Source organism: Vipera ursinii, assembly GCF_947247035.1.
Source record: "Vipera ursinii genome assembly, chromosome: 4".
Classification (NCBI taxonomy): Eukaryota; Metazoa; Chordata; class Lepidosauria; order Squamata; family Viperidae; genus Vipera; species Vipera ursinii.
In genome coordinates this window covers 56,786,939-56,803,914 of record NC_139514.1, presented here as the reverse complement: position 1 = coordinate 56,803,914, position 16,976 = coordinate 56,786,939, and the positions used below count along the sequence as shown (strand labels likewise).

The window sequence follows — 16,976 nt, the reverse complement described above, 5'->3', positions numbered from 1 at the left end:
GCCTAGGGAGGAAACGGATTTCGGCTTTGTTGGGTGGCCATGGGACCTTTTTTACCATCGTCTGGTCCCCATTCAGTCAGCTGAACTATCGGTGGAGTGTTAGTGCCCTCCCCCGTCAGGATATGCCTGGAAATGGCAGAGGACGGAGGAGGAGAAGCCGGACATTCAAACATACTGGTGAGCGGACGCTGGCGGCTGGGCGGGGCCGACCAACTCGATCGTCCTTTTCCTGAGCTGAGTTGATTGGATTGGAACCGGAGCCAAATGATGCCTGTGTGTTTTGTTATGGATTCTTGGGTTGTGGAGGGGGGGGGGTTGTGGAAAGGGGCTTTTGTTATCGTGGCTCCTCAGCGAGCCTGGCTCTATGGACGCGGTGGACCTGGTGGTGCTATTGCTGTGACTATGGTGCCTGCTGTAGCGCTCCCCCCTCTTCAAGGAAAAGTCCAGTTATTTGCCTTTTGAAAAAGTACCTTTGGGACAGCCATGACCTGGGTGACTGAGAATTTCCATAGACATGGGAAATAGATACAATTCTGTTAATTTTGTACAAAGATGATGCCTTGCTGCTTTCTCAAACACAAGACTGTCCTGAAACAGGCATTCCATACAGCTGAGCAAGTTGTCATGAACAATGGCCAGAAATTATTTTGGGAATTAAAGAACTTCTTCACTATAGTGAAAACTGAAAACATTTCGACTCTGGCTTTTTAGGACAATATTATATCATTAGTGTGAGATCAGGCAATTACAGAGCTGTAAGCTAGGTCTGATTAAATCGAGGAAAGTCTTGAAAGAAAGCAGTGGCAAACCACTTCCAGTTGCTACTGAGCGTGCCCCCATCAGGCACTGAACTTGACTTCAAGGATTTTACCAAAATGTTACCTAGCATTTTGCACTAGGAATTCTGAGAAGAAAATTGGCTCAAGTGTTAAGCCTGTAAGGACTTCAAAATAAGCTATTGAGATTGTATTGAGATAAAAGAACATACCTGTGGTTACTATAGGTGTTCTTATAAGATTGTATTTGTGAAAGAGATACCAGGTACACAAATCAACATGCCCAAATCCTATTACTTAGAATAATCAACAGTGACTTAAATATTAAATTATCCAAATGTAATCAATTTGTTTGCTGTGCAAATTAAATTATCAGGCTTTTTGACATTTAACAAGGAAAGATTCCAAATCACTCTGTATCATTTGAAACTGAGTTTTAATTAGGCAAAAATATTCTTGGTTTCTGTGTGACTCTCTTTATGGAATTGCCGCAAACATCTTACCCTTGAAAATAATTTGCAAAAGCCATCCATGTCTTATCAGGGAAACTCGCACAATTACAGAAGTGGTACGCTTTCCTTCCCACAGTGAAATAATCACAATGTGATCATGAGAAAGAAACTAAGGGGGAAGAAAGGGGAATTCAGGGAAGAAAGAGAAACCATTATTGTGGCAAAATATAAACCACAATAGAAAATCAATCTTTTTGAGAAGGGATGTACCATCTTGTAGGAAAATAAAGGAATGCATTTATTAAAAGGTGGGCAAATTTCATACAGCTTTGGAAGTACAGAATTGTTATATCTACTCTTCCACCAAACCTTTCATATTCAATTGAAACTTGTTTAAAAATTGGCCATGGAGACCAGTGACCAGACAGGCATTCCTCCACAGTGCATAGTAACCAACTGGATGGAGGTGTTGCCCACTATGAAATGAAGTGTAGTAAGTTATAAAACCCTAATTTTGAGATGTAATAGGAAAAAGGGGGAAATGTTGCTTTTGTAGTGGGCTAGGAAAAGATAAAGGATGATGACGTGTTTTAGCCATCACAATGGGACAAAATAGGTCAAGTGGATCAACCTTATAATCAGATGTCAAAAATCTTCCTTTTTTGCTGAGATTTAATCCTACCTAGCCACAAAGACAACTGGGTGACTTTTGGCCAGTCCCTCTCTCTCAGTGCTAGAAAAATGGCAATGGCAAACCACTTCTGGAAATGTTGCCAAAAAATTTGCCTGGACTTACCTAGTCATCAGGAGTCAACACTGAATTGAAAGCCTGCACAAACATACATGCATGCATACACACATACACAAAATGGATTTATCTAAAAGTATCACATGAATTCTCTTGGATTAGGCAGACAAAAATAGACCAAAGAAATGTTCTACATATTAATACAAATGGAAACAATTGATTTTAACTTCATTTTATTTAACATGTGGTATATCTAATTGAGAAAAGTTAATTTCTCTTAATTGATCTGAACTGTTGCACAGTAGCTTGCCTCAATTCTCTTAGTAAATCAGAATACTTAATATTCATATGGATTAGGCAAGAGGAATTACAATTTATTTGTAAAACATTTTCTATAATTAGAATTGTCTTTTGAACGAAAGCCTCATTTCTTCAAGTGACCACCTATATGGTATCTAATTCTTTGGGAATTTGTAATATACCAGTGTTTATGGAATGTCAAGCAACCAGATAGTCACAGGTCTAATAATTAATTTAAATTAGAAAAATGAATGAAAGTTTATTCTGCTGTTCTCAATTCTCAGATTAGGTTCTTTAGAGTTCATATCATACTAGTGATTCAAATCCAATTTGAATCTTTTGTCTTTCAACTTTAACATGCTGAATCATATTTGCAAATTCATGATACAATTATTGGAAACATTCTGGTAACAGCTGGTAATACTTTAAATACTTAAGGAGTCATTAATTACAATTTGTTTAACGATGGGTGATGTTCAGAATATAAAACAATTGTCAGTGACAATGCACTATATGGAGAAGAGTTTGATTTAAAGGTATCCTGATTGAATAAGTATAGGATGCTTTAGCTCAGAAATTTAAGTCAATCCTCTAAAATACATCTAAAAGTACAGTCTGTGCCACTTTGTCATCAAAGCTGCAATATGCCTAGGCGCTATTGCTATTGTTATTAAACAATCCATTTCATTTGCCCGTCAGCCTTAACACATTTTTTATCATGGCTCCAATACCATCAAAAATGTGATGAAATTCCGTTTCACACATAAATGCTGGTGTAGTAACTATCTTGTTGGTATTGTCCACATGCGCTTCGTGAAGGCCAGTTAAGGAAATTAACATGATTGAATAACATTGTATTTAACTTTCCCCTATTGACAAAAATATATTCCTATAGATAACAACATTTGGCCAAATTTATCTTGGTTCAAAAACTGGGCAGGGCTGAAGGTAGTTAACATTTGAATGGAAATACCAGAGATGGAGTCTGGATTGGGAAGACAATAAATATTCTGAAAGAAAGTAGTGGTAAACTATTCTCACAGTATCTCTATGAGAACTGTATATGGTCACCAAACATCAAGCTCAACTTCAAGTACCTTCCACATTTGGGTTGCAAAAACCTAGACATTTAGTAGACGGCAGCAAAGTTGCTGTCTAGTAGTAAAATGGTTTTTGCAGCCTATATATAGTACCGATATTGGAGGGGTGGATTTGTTTAGTTCAATGTAATCACAGCTAAACATCTAAGTTTTAAACATTTACTTAAAAAACCAGCCATGCCTTTTACAACTATTTAAAGCACAATACGGTCTCAACCCTTTGTTGCTCCAGTATCCAATTAAAGAGCCTCGTAGCTAGGCCGGAAATTAGAGTTAGGCTCCAGCACAACATCTGACAATATCTAGGGTTAGATTAATGCCATTAACCTCTGCAAGAACAGTAATAAGAAAATAAAATATTCTCAACACTTTCTGGATCATTTTACATCTAAAATGGGTATTCAGTGAAGGATGTGTTGATTGTAATCTAACTACACTAAATACTACTTTTAAAAAGAATATTTTAGAATTTTCCCACCCAAATTCAGGGCTAATTAGGACTGAGCAGACTATATTATTATTTGGAAGTTCATTTTGCCACACTTTCAAAATAACCAAGGAGGAAAGATCAAAAACTAGAGAACCCTTCCAAAATCAAAACATTTCAGAGAAACAAAATGTTTGAGCGTTAGGTGACTTGAGTGGTTGTAGCTTCTGTTTGATAAGAAAACTGGATTTCATTTTCAGATAACTGCAGGTTAATGTCATGCCTGAACTCAGACAGTGGTCAATAACCTTTACTACATTTTACTGAAATAGGCCAAATTCAAGTTGCACACTTCTACTTTCATGCTCCTCGTGGCTAGGCTGAAGAAAAAAAAGAGGGAAATGGGGAATGTATGATATAACCACAATTGAATGTTACTCTAGAATGAAACCAAAAGTCTTCAGTCTCCTTTTGTGACAATAATATTGAACAAGAAGGGAGACTGCAAAAAATTAGAGCTAAACCACTGTGTCCAAATAAAGCTAATTACCCTGTCTTTCCAATTTAGATTATCTGCATTTTTCATACAAGGACAACGCTATGACAAGAGCAAGTGGGAAGGGGAAGAAAAAGAGGAAATTTACAATCTGTTTTACTATCTCTTAAAAAGATAATAAATAGAAGCTATGTCGATTTAAAAACAAATTCATTCCTAATGTTAATCCTTGCAAAAATTTAAATAATTTCCCATGCTGTTTTTTTTCAATTATATATTACACCTCTAATTTGGGTGCACTCTTATTCTCCTTGCACTTTGGGGACAGGTCAGGGAGATTAATAGCATTTTTTCCTTCAAGTTTAGAGAGGGAGCTCTAATCTCAAAAGGGAAAATCCAGCATTGTTTCTCTGCCTTGCCTATGTAAAAATGTCCAGGATCCTTGTTTTGCAAATAGTGAAGCTTCAATATTAGGAGAATAGAAAAGGAGAAAACGATATATAATATGGCCTAAGCAAAAGAGACACACTGGATGCAAAAAATTTAATGTCTAGCATTGTGTGCTGAACGATGGGAAAAGGTAGATCACTCCTTGATACGATCTAAGCTTTCTCCCTTAAAAAGGCAGCCAGTAAGGGAAGAAAAAAAAAGGGACGCGGTGGCTCAGTGGGTTAGGACGCTGAGCTTGTCGATCAGATGGTCGGCAGTTTGGCGGGTCGAATCCAGAGTGCTGCGTAACAGAGTGAGCGCCTGTTACTCGTCCCAGCTTCTGCCAACCTAGCAGTTCAAAAGCATGCAAAAATGCAAGTAGAAAAATAGGGACCACTACAGTGGGAAGGTAACAGCGTTACGTGCGCCTTTAGCGTCTAGTCATGCTGGCCACATGACCTCGGACAACCGCTGGCTCTTTGGCTTTCAAACGGAGATGAGCACCGGCCCCTAGAGTTGGAAACGACTAGCACACATATGCGGGGGAACCTTTACCTTTTTAAGGGAAGAAATGCCCTTCCACCATATTGCTAGCTAAATACTGATAATGGCAGCACTTCCTGGTTCTGGTAATTTAGAAAGCCAGGAAAAGTTTTAGCAATGTAACTCATACCATTATTAGGAATTTACTGGACAATCCAATAAAGTTCTTCATTTCTGTAATTACAGTTAGAAAACATTTCAGTGAATTGATGACATGTATGTAAGTGAATTGATGACATGCATTTCAGTGAGTTGCATAAACATGCATGCAAGATTGGAATTGTAGCAGAATTAAGAGATTCCTCAATTAAATGCTAACTAGTTAGCCTAGGTGAACAGGAAATACAGCACTGTAGAACTGAGTGACTTTAACTACTCCAACATCCAACTGGAAGCAAACTGCAGCGAGTGGGAGCTCAAACAGCTTCCAGATGTGCCTAGCTGACAACTTTGTCATCCAAAAGGTGGAAGAGGGAACTAGAGGGTCAACTATACTGGATTTAATTCTTACTAATAGGGATGAAAAGATTGAGGGAATGAAAGTTGAGTGACTTATGTCATACTAGAATTCACCATACTGTAGGCACAGGTAACTAAAGAAAGTTAGTGTTTTAGACCTTGAGAGTTGACTTCAACAAAGCTAATAGACACAATATGAAGGATTCCCTGAACAGAAATCGTAGAGGGAAAAACAGTTCAGAAAAACAAGATAATAAAAGCCCAAACAAAAAAGAATATAATAAAGAAAGAAAAACAAAAGACTCCAGATTAAACCAGCATGGTTGCACAAAAAGCTCTCTGACAAACTGAGGTCAAAAAGGACAAGTATAAAAAATGGAAAGAGTGACATATAACTAGAACAGAATACCAGCAAATAGCCCCAAATCTGCAAGGATAGTGTCAGTAAAGCTAAGGCTCAGAATGAACTAAGATTTGCATCAATGCCAAAATAACAATAAACAAAGTTTCTTTCAATATGTAAGCAACAGGAAGAAAATCAAGGAAATGATCAATCCACTAATGGGAGACGATTGCAAGGTGATGCGCAGCAGGGAGAAAGAATTGCTTAATTCCTTCTTTGCATCTGTCTTCACACAAAAAGAAAAAAAATAGTCCAATCTTTCAAAAGCAGCACCATGGGAGACAAACAGGAATGCAAGTCATAATAGGCAAGGAATATCCACTCTGGAAGAGTTCAAATCTCTGGGATCAAATGGTTTACATTGCAGGGTACTGAAGAAGCTGGCAGATGTGAACTCAGAACCACTGAATGAAATCTTTTAGAGCTCCAGGAACACGGGAACAGCCAGAGGACCGAAAAAGAGCTGATACGGTTCCAATCCTCAAAAAGGAGGAAAAAAGTGGATCCAGGAAATGACAGACCAATCAGCTTGACATCAATATCCAGGAAAATCCTGGAACAGATAATCAGATGGGATCGTCAAATGAATTACATCTACATGGAGGGAAGCACACAGTGTGGTACCTCAAGGTTCTGTCTTGGTGCTTTTCAACATAAATGATCAAGATGAGAGGACTGAAGGATGCTTATCAAATCTGCAGGGGAATTGCTAACTCAAGATTCAGAAGGATCTCGACAGAGTTGCGCACTGGGCCCTATGATGCAGTTCAGTGGTGACCAAAATAAGTTCCTACACTTAGGCAGGAAGAATCCAACGCACACATAATAGGCAGTGCATGGCTCCACAGTAGTGCTAGTGAGAGGGATCTAGGTATTCTGGTGACCACTTAAATGTATGAGTCAGCAGTGTGCTGCAGCTGCCAAAAAAGCCAATGCAGTCCTAGGCTGCCTCAACAGAGGGATAGCATCAAGATCATCGGAAGTGATAATACTGTTCTACACTGCACTAGTGAGGCTGCACTTGGAATACTGCATCCAGTATTCATGATACCAAAAAATGCTAAGGCCCTAAAAACAGTACAGAGAAGAGCAGCAAAGATGATAAGGAGTCTGGAGACTAAATTGTACGATGGAAAGATAAGGGACCTCTGTTTAGCCTAACAGAGAAGGCTTAGGGGTAAAATGACAAAAATGTTTCCAATACTCGAAGGGCTGTCACAGGGAAAGAGAGGGTTGATTTAATTTCCACAGCACCTGAGAGCAGGGCAAGAAGCAATGGGTGGAAACTCATCGGAGGGAAATCCAACCTGGAACTAAGAAGAAATTTCTTGACAGTGAGAACAATTAATCAACGGAACAGCTTGCCTCCCAGAGTTGTGAGTACTCTATTGCTAGAGGTTTTCAATAAAAGATTATTTGTCTTGGGCAGGGGGTTGGACTAATAAACTTCCAAGGTCCCTTCCAGCCTATGATCCTGACTCTATAATTCTGCCTCGAGGTAGGTCAAACTGAACATGAAAAGGATATTGTTACATCTTTAACGCAGTGTTTTCCTCCCATGGCTTTAATGGCCCCAACGGTGCTAGCATGAGGCCACTTCCCACCTTGTTCTTGTTCTTGGCCTACGGTGACTTCAATGCCAGGTAGTACCTTTGCAGCCAAGACAGGGGAAATACAGCACAACCTAAAAGACAACCAGTGCATAATTTACATGCAGAGTTCAGCATAAAAAGATTATGTACAGTCTAGATTAATAATGGAACAAAGAAATATCTGGTATTATAGAATATTTTAGTGATTAGACCTTTTTTGCATACCGTATACACTTGCAGATAAACCAAGAATTTTAGGTTCTAAAACACAACCCAAAAATTTGGTTTGGCTTATCTGCAGATAGGTTTATCCATGAGTACATATAGTGTAATTTTTAAAATTACCATCTACACAATATTTTTTCTCTGTCTCTCTCTGTCTGCCTCTGTCTGTCTCTCTGTCTCTCTTTCTCTCTCTCTCTCTCTATATATATATATAAAAGAGAGAGAGAGAAAGAGAGAACGTACACACAGAGTTACTTTGCTCAAATTAGATGGTCAGATCTTATAGTTGATTTTAATCAAATTTTGAATATTTTGTTTGGACTGTAGCATTTTAAATACATTTCAATCATACAACTGGAATGTCGTCCAAGCCTACCTAGTGGAATTAAATTTGGTAGACACATGGCGATTTTGGGGTTCAACCCGATATATTTTTTTCAACCATCCACATTTTTGTTTGACTATTTTTTTAATATCTCAACCATTAGGTCTTTGGGTAGACTGCTGTACTATAAATTTTATTTTTTTTATCTGACCATATTCTGTAACATTTTTTAGGAAAATTTGTTCTACTGGTTCAAGATGGCATTTAAATACTTCATTTATATTTATATAAAAGGGACGCGGTGGCTCAGTGGGTTAGGACGCTGAGCTTGTCGATCAGAAGGTTGGCAGTTTGGCGGGTTGAATCCCGAGTGCCACGTAGCAGTGTGAATGCCTGTTACTTGTCCCAGCTTCTGCCAACCTAGCAGTTCGAAAGCACGTAAAAATGCAACTAGAAAAATAGGGACCACTCCGGTGGGAAGGTAACAGCGTTCCGTGCGCCTTTGGCGTCTAGTCATACCGGCCACATGACCACGGAGACGTCCTCGGACAAGCGCTGGCTCTTTGGCTTTGAAACGGAGATGAGCACCGGCCCCTAGAGTCGGAAACGACGAGCACGCATGTGCAGGGGAACCTTTACCTTTACTATATTTATATAAACCATTAGTTTTTGTGGTTTTTAAAAATATAGACAATCAACAACAGAGAGAGGAGACTGCATATATATTTTGCTTTTTGCTTTTAGTTTACTTCCTCATCCACTTTTTTATAACATAAATAAAAAGGTTTCAAAAAGAAAAAGAACTGCATCTCAGGCTAAAAGAAAGCCTCATAAGTTCTTCATAGAAGCGTTTGCTGTATTATACCTAATGAGGATTACGTTTGCACTGGAGAGGGCAGCCATGCAACCTCAGGAAAAGACACAACTACTTTAAAAAGCAATAGACAGGTGCTTTTTCTGAATACCTTTGGTTCTGACATATCTGTTGCCCTTCTAATCTAAAGTTACTATTCAGAAACCTCGAAAATTGGCAGTAAACAACGTTAATGAATTTTAATGAACAGCTTAAACTAGCCTAATTAGATGACTACACCCTCCCCCAAGCTCACAGCAGCCACCAGCTCTCAACTGTGACTTGCCAAGTACCTAACCAATCTGGTTTTGAAGTTCTAGGCTTGTAAATTCATTTTACCTGGACCGAACTGGGAGCTATGAAGGGCTCCTTGGAAAAGAGTATTTAAATAGGTGACATACCCAATGGGCTTCCCTGATTTGTGGAAGTCTTTCAGCACACGCTCAACGTCTTTGTTAACTTTGCAGTCTTTCCCATCCACAGAAAAGGTAGATCTGCCACAACAAAAGAAACCCATACAATGCATTACAGTTCAAAGATACACATCCACATTCAGTAACCTACAAGACGTGAATGCTTGAAATAACCTTATTTTTTGTCATTCGTAAATGCAAATACTGTTCCTTTAATGTGGAAATGCTCTTTCCAGCAAAATGTCAGGAATGGCAAAGTCAGTCTTTCTACTTCTCCTTCAAAAAAGAAATAGAAGTTGAGAGACAAGGGTTTATCAATACATTATATATTTATATTTCTCCTTTCCGTCCTATAGTTCCAGCATTCTCCTGTTTCCAAGAGTTCAGGAAAGGGAACATTAATTACTTCTTGCTTTTTATCTTAAAAAGTGGAACTTTGGAATTCTTTCCTTTGTTCTGCTATCTCTGAGACTTTAAACAAGCTTTCATAAGAACCAACAGAAAAAAAAAATTCTCTGTAATTGCCTTGCAAGGGACAGGATTTGTAAGAGTTTCCCTGAATGTTCCAGGAAAGAAATGACTGTCTTATTGATATATACGTTGGCAAAGGGATGTTGGAAGAGAAACTCGGAGAGGGGAGAAAACAGAGAGCAACTAAATAAATGGCGATGTGAATGAATGGAGGTATATAAAATCAAGAGTAGGAGATTATTCTGATCTTATGTTACAGCTAGCTTAAACTGAATAACAGAGTTAGGTATGCTTCAAAAGCGGTGCTTCTAGGCAAGTATAATAACAGTCACAGAGCTATTTTAATAAATTGCATTGGTTGTGTTTTTTTCAGGCTTACGCAGAAATCCAAAAACAGGCTCCTCAGAAGACATGCCGCAGTTACGCTTCCATATATTTCAGACTGCTCTTCTGAGTAATTTTAAATGCATGCCCAGTTCTAGTCCACACTAATATTTCCCAAGCTTTGTCCTAAAAAGCATTTTTCATATGTCATACCCAGACTGCCACTCAAGATTTCAGTAAAGATTGTAATACTTCCATGCAAAGGAAAAAAATAAATTCTAAAATACTTAATAGATAATTGAGTAAATAAGAAATAAGCACAAAACACAAATTAAATAGACAATTAGTTCTTTCTTATGAGAAACTAACTATGGCCTCAATATGGAAGCCATCCTGAAAAATAAACATTTTCCTCTCATGCAATACTATGCAATACTAGTCAACTATGGCACATTTTAAGAGGTTGAAGGTCGTCAACAAATTTGAAATACAGATTTTCAACTTGTTTGACACATTAATTACAAGAACTTATATTGCATTAATTACCGCACTTAATACTGCAATCTTTCCTGAAGTAACCACAGTATATTCTCACTCCAAGACCAAGACATATAGAAAGGAGAGCAACTTTTAATTCTGTTTTTCATGATTTGAGAAAGGATATTTAGAAGTACGTTTTACTAATTTCAGTTCAGGGTTGCAGTCATAGTTTACACTTCCTGCTATGTCATTTAGTCACATCTGATTAGCAAAGTAGTAGTCCATATTGTGGCAACTTACAGAATTCAATACTCACAGATTTTTAGCAGCTCCAAAGCCGCCAGGAAATACTACCGCATCATAGTCTCTTGCAGTAAGTCTAGCCAAGTCGGTAATTTTCCCACGAGCGATCCTTGCTGATTCTGTTAAGACGTTTCTTAAGAGAATATCAATATAAATGTTTTTTGGGGCATCCAATTTTAGAATACTGGTTATCAACAGAGTTTTAAAAAAGAACACAGTGTTCTCACACAAGGCACAAATGATGAAGTTCAAATTAACCTAACTTCAGACACATTAGAACAGGGCTTTTCAACCAGTGGTACGGGTACCCCCTGTGGTACACTGGCACCTGGCAGGCGGTACGCGACCATCCTAGAAAAGTGGTAGCGGGGGAGGGGAATGAGCTGAACCAGTGGCAGCACCGCACAAGCCTGAGCGAGAGATGGCTGGAGCTGCAAGGCTGTCAGTGCTCAGCGGAAGTACCAGGATCAGCGCCAGGATCCAGCTGGAGCTTGGCGCTTATCCTGGCACTTCTGAGCCCAGAAGAAGTGCCAATCAGCTGGAATGTTGCAGCATCTCCAAGGTCTTGTGATTTACATTCAGATGCTTGGCAACTGATTCATATTTATGACAGTCACAGTGTTCCAGGGTCATGTGAAGTGACCAAAACCTGCTGCAACCACCCAGCAAATGGGGGGCGGGGAATAAAAACCAAACACCCCTCCCACCCCACTCCCGCTGCCAATCCTCAACCGAAATGCTCACAACAATGAAAACCTCGGACAGGAGGAAGAGCGCCTCCAGGCAGGCAGGCGTCTTGCACGGCTGTTGCTTGGGGGGCACAGTACTACCTGTACTTCAACACTTTTTTCCTCTTTTTTTTGGTCATCAAATTTTTTTTATACCTTGCTAGGCGGTACTCGGATGTTGCCATATCCTAAAAGTGGTACAATGGGTGAAAAGGTTGAAAAGCCCTGCATTAGAAGACCCAGCTCTCTGCAGAAGTCTCCGGTGCTGGGCAAGGTGGAAGATGAGGACAACCAGCAGCAAGGTTGATAAGACTGTTAAACTGGTGATGGGGGGGCACCATTAGAGGAGCTGAAGAACTAGGTTAGGGATAGATCATCATGGAGAAAATATAACTATGTGGTCACTAAAAGTCATCAACAACTTGATGGCATATCATTAATCAATCATATATATGAGTAATTCTTACCTTGATTCCCTGTCAGCTGGCTGCCCTTTGCTGTGATCAACAACATGCATCTGAGAAATATTTGGGGCATACATGTCAACACTGGCTCCTCCTCGGCTCAAATGAACCATTATCCTATAAATAAATTCAATAAAATTATGATGGTTTGTCACATACTCAGCTAGATGTTTAGACTAGATTTGTCACTATTACTATAGTTCATCACACAGTCAGCCAGGAGTTTAGACTGGATTTGGCATTTTTATCACCTATCAGATCCTTCCCAAGAGCCTGGGATAGGCAGATGTTGATGTTTGATGGTGTTAAAGGTATCATCGCAGGATGCAAGCTGTTCCAAGTAAAGCTGCCTTTTGCAATTGACTGATTTTGTCAATGCTGATGGTGTTCAAATGGTGCTCCAACTGTTTAACCCTAACTTCTAGTTCAGAGGTCTCCGAGCTTTCTCAGTTGGCAAACCGGAGGGAAAGGGAGGGGGAAGCATTTTACGCACGCGGGCACACACAAATGGAGCTGTGACGCTAATGGGGTGGTGCTAACACCCGCGTGACACTTGCTAGCACAGCTACCACTGCCCCCTTTTTGCCAGTGACGCTAGCGCAAGTGGGTATGAGTGCGTGCGCACATGTACGCACACTGGCCAGCCTATTCTGCAGCCCGGTGGCCACGGCCTGGTAGTGGACCATGGCCCACAGGTTGGGGACCCCTTTTCTAGCTCAGTCTGCTCTTCTCCTACACCAAGCTGCCTTAATATTGGTACCAATTAATATTGGTATTACTTTTACTCTCTTGCCAGTTGTGCTATACCCCAGTTCTTTCTCTTCTACTCTACTATCTTCAGGTATTGCCATATCTATTATCCAGACTTTTTCAATATTTATTATCATCAAAATATAATAAAGCCAGAATGAGCCTAAATAAATAATCCATTAAATGCAAGTTTAATTTAAAATAAAATGTTATTTTATTTATTAGATTTATGTTCCATCCCTCTCATGTGGAGGCTACTAAATACCGATAGAAGGAAGAAATGAGATTCCAAAATATTCTAATAGGAACTCACTTAATGCCGAAATGCTGCCTAGATAACTAGATTATCTATCAATCAGCTTTACTTATGGCAATGGAGGTTGTCCTACAATGTTAAAAATACACCTACGCAGAGGCTTCATGGATTTCAGTGCCATCATAAACACCACAACCAGAAAGAACCTATAATAAGAAAGAAAGACAAATTAAAATAGCCTTTCTTGGATATCTCCTAATCTTGCTAAATATATTTTAAGTTCAGATACGATAGAAATAATAGCGTGACACAGCTTGAAGTCCACAAAAGGTGGTGAACCAACTTAATAGAGGGAGCAAATATATCTGGAGATAAAATAATACACCCAGTTTTACAAATTATTTTATTATACATGTGAATTATGGGATTGTGGCACCTTCAAGTATCTGGCTAAAGGAATGGTCTGTGGCAAAATTATGGGCTTGTTTTTAGAGAAGGCAAATAAGTCAGCACAAGATCAAGAGCTCATAGGCAGAAAAGGGGAAAATGCTAGAATGCACCTGTAAAGTGGCATGTGCATTTTAGACTATAGACACAGACTATTAAAAGAAAAAGAAAAAGCAAATAAAGAGTGGCTTTATATTTCTGATGCTGGAGAGAACGTCACTTGGTTAACATGGAAGAATGACACAGCCTGCCAAGTCCAGAGATTCCAATCCTGGGACAAGAAGGAAGATCAGAAGGAGAAACCTGGGACAGCTTGAGAGAGCAGACTGTGTTGTGTCTATGTAAAGATTCATGTGCAGGACAGTGAAACGTTGTTGAGTTAAAGGCTTTGTTGGGCAGCAAGACTGCAAAGAGAAAACTCACATATGACATTTCTGTATCAATAACTGAGATAAGGAGGGAGAGAAGAAGCTGTTATAAATTATAAGCAGAAAGCAAGACTCGAGAGAGAGGAAGTAGGTTAAGACTTAATCTCCTACACTGTCTTTTCTAAATTCCGTATGTGCATAGAAGCACATACTGGTTTGTAAATATTTCCACTTATATATAATACTGGATCACAATATTTTATTAGTATAAGAATCATAGCATCTACAATAAAATCCCCCATTTAAGTACTGGCTGTGTTTATTATACCAGCTCATATCCTGACTTATCCTTCCACAGGGACAACCCATGCTTAGGAGGGCACATTTCAAAACTGGCTGTTAACTTAAAGGACATTTCCATTAAATGAAGTAGCATTCACTGATCTTCAAATACCGGTGTAACTTTGCAGTTTTGTATGGAAAGTTCTAATAATTTTAATAATTTCTCCTTTCAGGAAAGGTAATTTTCCTGGGATAAAAAATTGTTAAAATATCCAGAAGCAGTTTATATACCACAGAGAAGCAATGAAGTAGCAGGAAAGATTTGATTTCCTTTAATTTATTAATTTAAGACAACTATATTAATCAATCTTAAATATAATGCCGCTTGGGGTGTGTGTGAAAGCCCTAATAAGCAGGCATATACATAGAATGAAGGCTACTGCTAAGCTTGTAAGCCGCCCTGAGTCTTCGGAGAAGGGCGGGATATAAATGGAATTAAAATAAAATAAATAAATAAATAAATTTCTGACATCTACATTCTGATCTGTTATGATAAAGCAGGTGTGCCCCTAAAATTATGGAAACTGAACAGTTAAATGAAAGAGCATTCAGAAACAGAACTTGATTGTTCCTTGGGGAAATATTAGAGGGGGATTAAACATTGTAAACCTACTGTAAGTCTTACCTACAACTTCTGCATGCTTTCTGCCTCAAAAAAGTAAGGCAGAAATTGTGCCACAAATTTTCTACAATAATGGTGGGCGCTCGACAGCACAATGAATGCTCTAGGAGTGTAGGCTGTTCTAATAGGCACTTGGATGGTCCCATGATGCTTATTAGGCCTGTTCTCCTATAAAGAACCGGAGATGCAGTTACAATCTAGTAAGAAGTTCAATCAAGAATAATGGGCTTATTTCTGATTTGTATAGTGTTATACTGCACATGCTCCCTTATGTATTACTGTGTATGTCTATATATATACAAATATAAAGTGCATCAAGAGATAACAATTAGTTGCTTTCCAAGCCTGTTAAGACCTTGGCCACCCTGTGCAAGTAATCTGTAGCAATACAAATAAGAGATAGCTTAAAAGAATAATACATTAACACAGCACAATGTTTTGAAGATTAAAATTAACGCCATTAAATATCAGTCCTGAAGACACCAAAAAACTGTGACTATACAGGCAGACAAATTGGAGCAGAAATGTGGTACTGTGCCTCCCTAGACCACAACAGCCCTCCAGATGCTGTAAATAAGCTATAATTTTTAATGTAATAGGCCATTTGATTAATCACACTGAATGCTGTTGCATTTAATTTTAATCCAAACAAATTCAGTGTTGTCCCTCCACTCCCTTCTTTTGTCTACTTTCTGTAGCCCTAGATGTTGCACAAAGTCGAGAGATAATCTAAAATAAAAATGCACATGCTGGTTTACAATTGCAGAGACCCAGGTTTCAGCCATTAAATTCAATAGGTAATTATGAGCAAGTCACCAACATACCAAAGGGACAGTTCATATAGGTGTTTGAAGACAAATGATTTTTAAGTATAACCTTACACATAAATTACACTCAGAAGTAACTTATAGAGTTATCACTGGGGTAAACTCACACACCCACACTCACACACCCACACACACGAGTTGACCCCATTGCCTTGTGAGAAGTGCGACTTCCTAGACTAATCCTAGGATTCCTTAATTCCTGTGACCCCCCAATGGCCGAGTCAAGCCAAGGTCGGCCAGATAACAGCCACGTAACATACTTGTGCGAAATTTCACTTGTTACCGATCTTTGGCAACACACAGACACACACACAGACACCGCCCCCATCTGACTCTCCAACTGTGGCAAAGTTAGCAGACTCCCAGTCTTGGGAAAATGATCCAACGCTGCAAATGCTTTCTTTGACCGCCGGACGGAAGCCTCTTTTGGAGGAGTCCGAGAAATGCGGCTGCTGAGTCCCGCGCCTCAAAGCTTTCTAAAAAGGACCCCTCCCGGCAATGCTTCCTCCTCCTCCTCCTCCTCCTCCTCCTCGTCCTGGCATCCGTGAGGCTGCTGCTGCTGCCTTTGCGGCGGAGGCGAACTCACCACGGCCACTTTAGCCCTGTGACGGTGCGCCGAGGAGTGAAAGGGCGAGCTGGAAGCTGGGGCTCCCTTGGAGAGCAAGAGCACCGAGGACAGGAGAGGCGAACGGGGGCTCGCGAATTTAGCAGCCCACATTTCGACTCCCAGGAAACCCGAACCGAGGAGGAACTGAAGGCTCCGCGGCCACCGAAGCCTTCCAAGCGGCTTCTCCAAAGGCTGAGTTTCAAAAGAGGACGCCCGCCGCAGCTCCACCTAGAGGTCGGAGGCTTTATTCCGCGTCACTGTCTTGTTATCCCTTAGGTCAGGGGTGTCAAACTCAATTTCATTGAGGGCCGCAATGCGGTTGCCCTCAAGGGGCCGGGTGGGCGTGGCCTATTGGGTGGGCGTGGCTAAAGTGTGTATGGCCTGCTGGGTGGGCGTGGCCAGCTCTACATTGTTCGCATCAAGGGTGCCTATGGGGGCCTGGGCAG

At 39.8% G+C, this 16,976-nt stretch overlaps 1 protein-coding gene across 1 annotated transcript; it reads right to left on the bottom strand.

Annotated features, from left to right (window-relative positions):
* Positions 1-31: 31 nt before the first annotated feature.
* GATD3 (glutamine amidotransferase class 1 domain containing 3) lies at positions 32-16,727 on the bottom strand. The gene is made up of 7 exons (XM_083362471.1): positions 16,510-16,727; positions 13,471-13,523; positions 12,315-12,428; positions 11,133-11,252; positions 9,530-9,622; positions 7,648-7,817; positions 32-3,085 (listed from the first exon to the last, which is right to left on the bottom strand). Exons 1-7 carry the CDS (start codon positions 16,639-16,641, stop codon positions 2,961-2,963), a joined length of 807 nt encoding a protein of 268 aa, XP_083218597.1. The 5' UTR covers positions 16,642-16,727; the 3' UTR covers positions 32-2,960.
* Between the last annotated feature and the right edge of the window lie 249 nt (positions 16,728-16,976).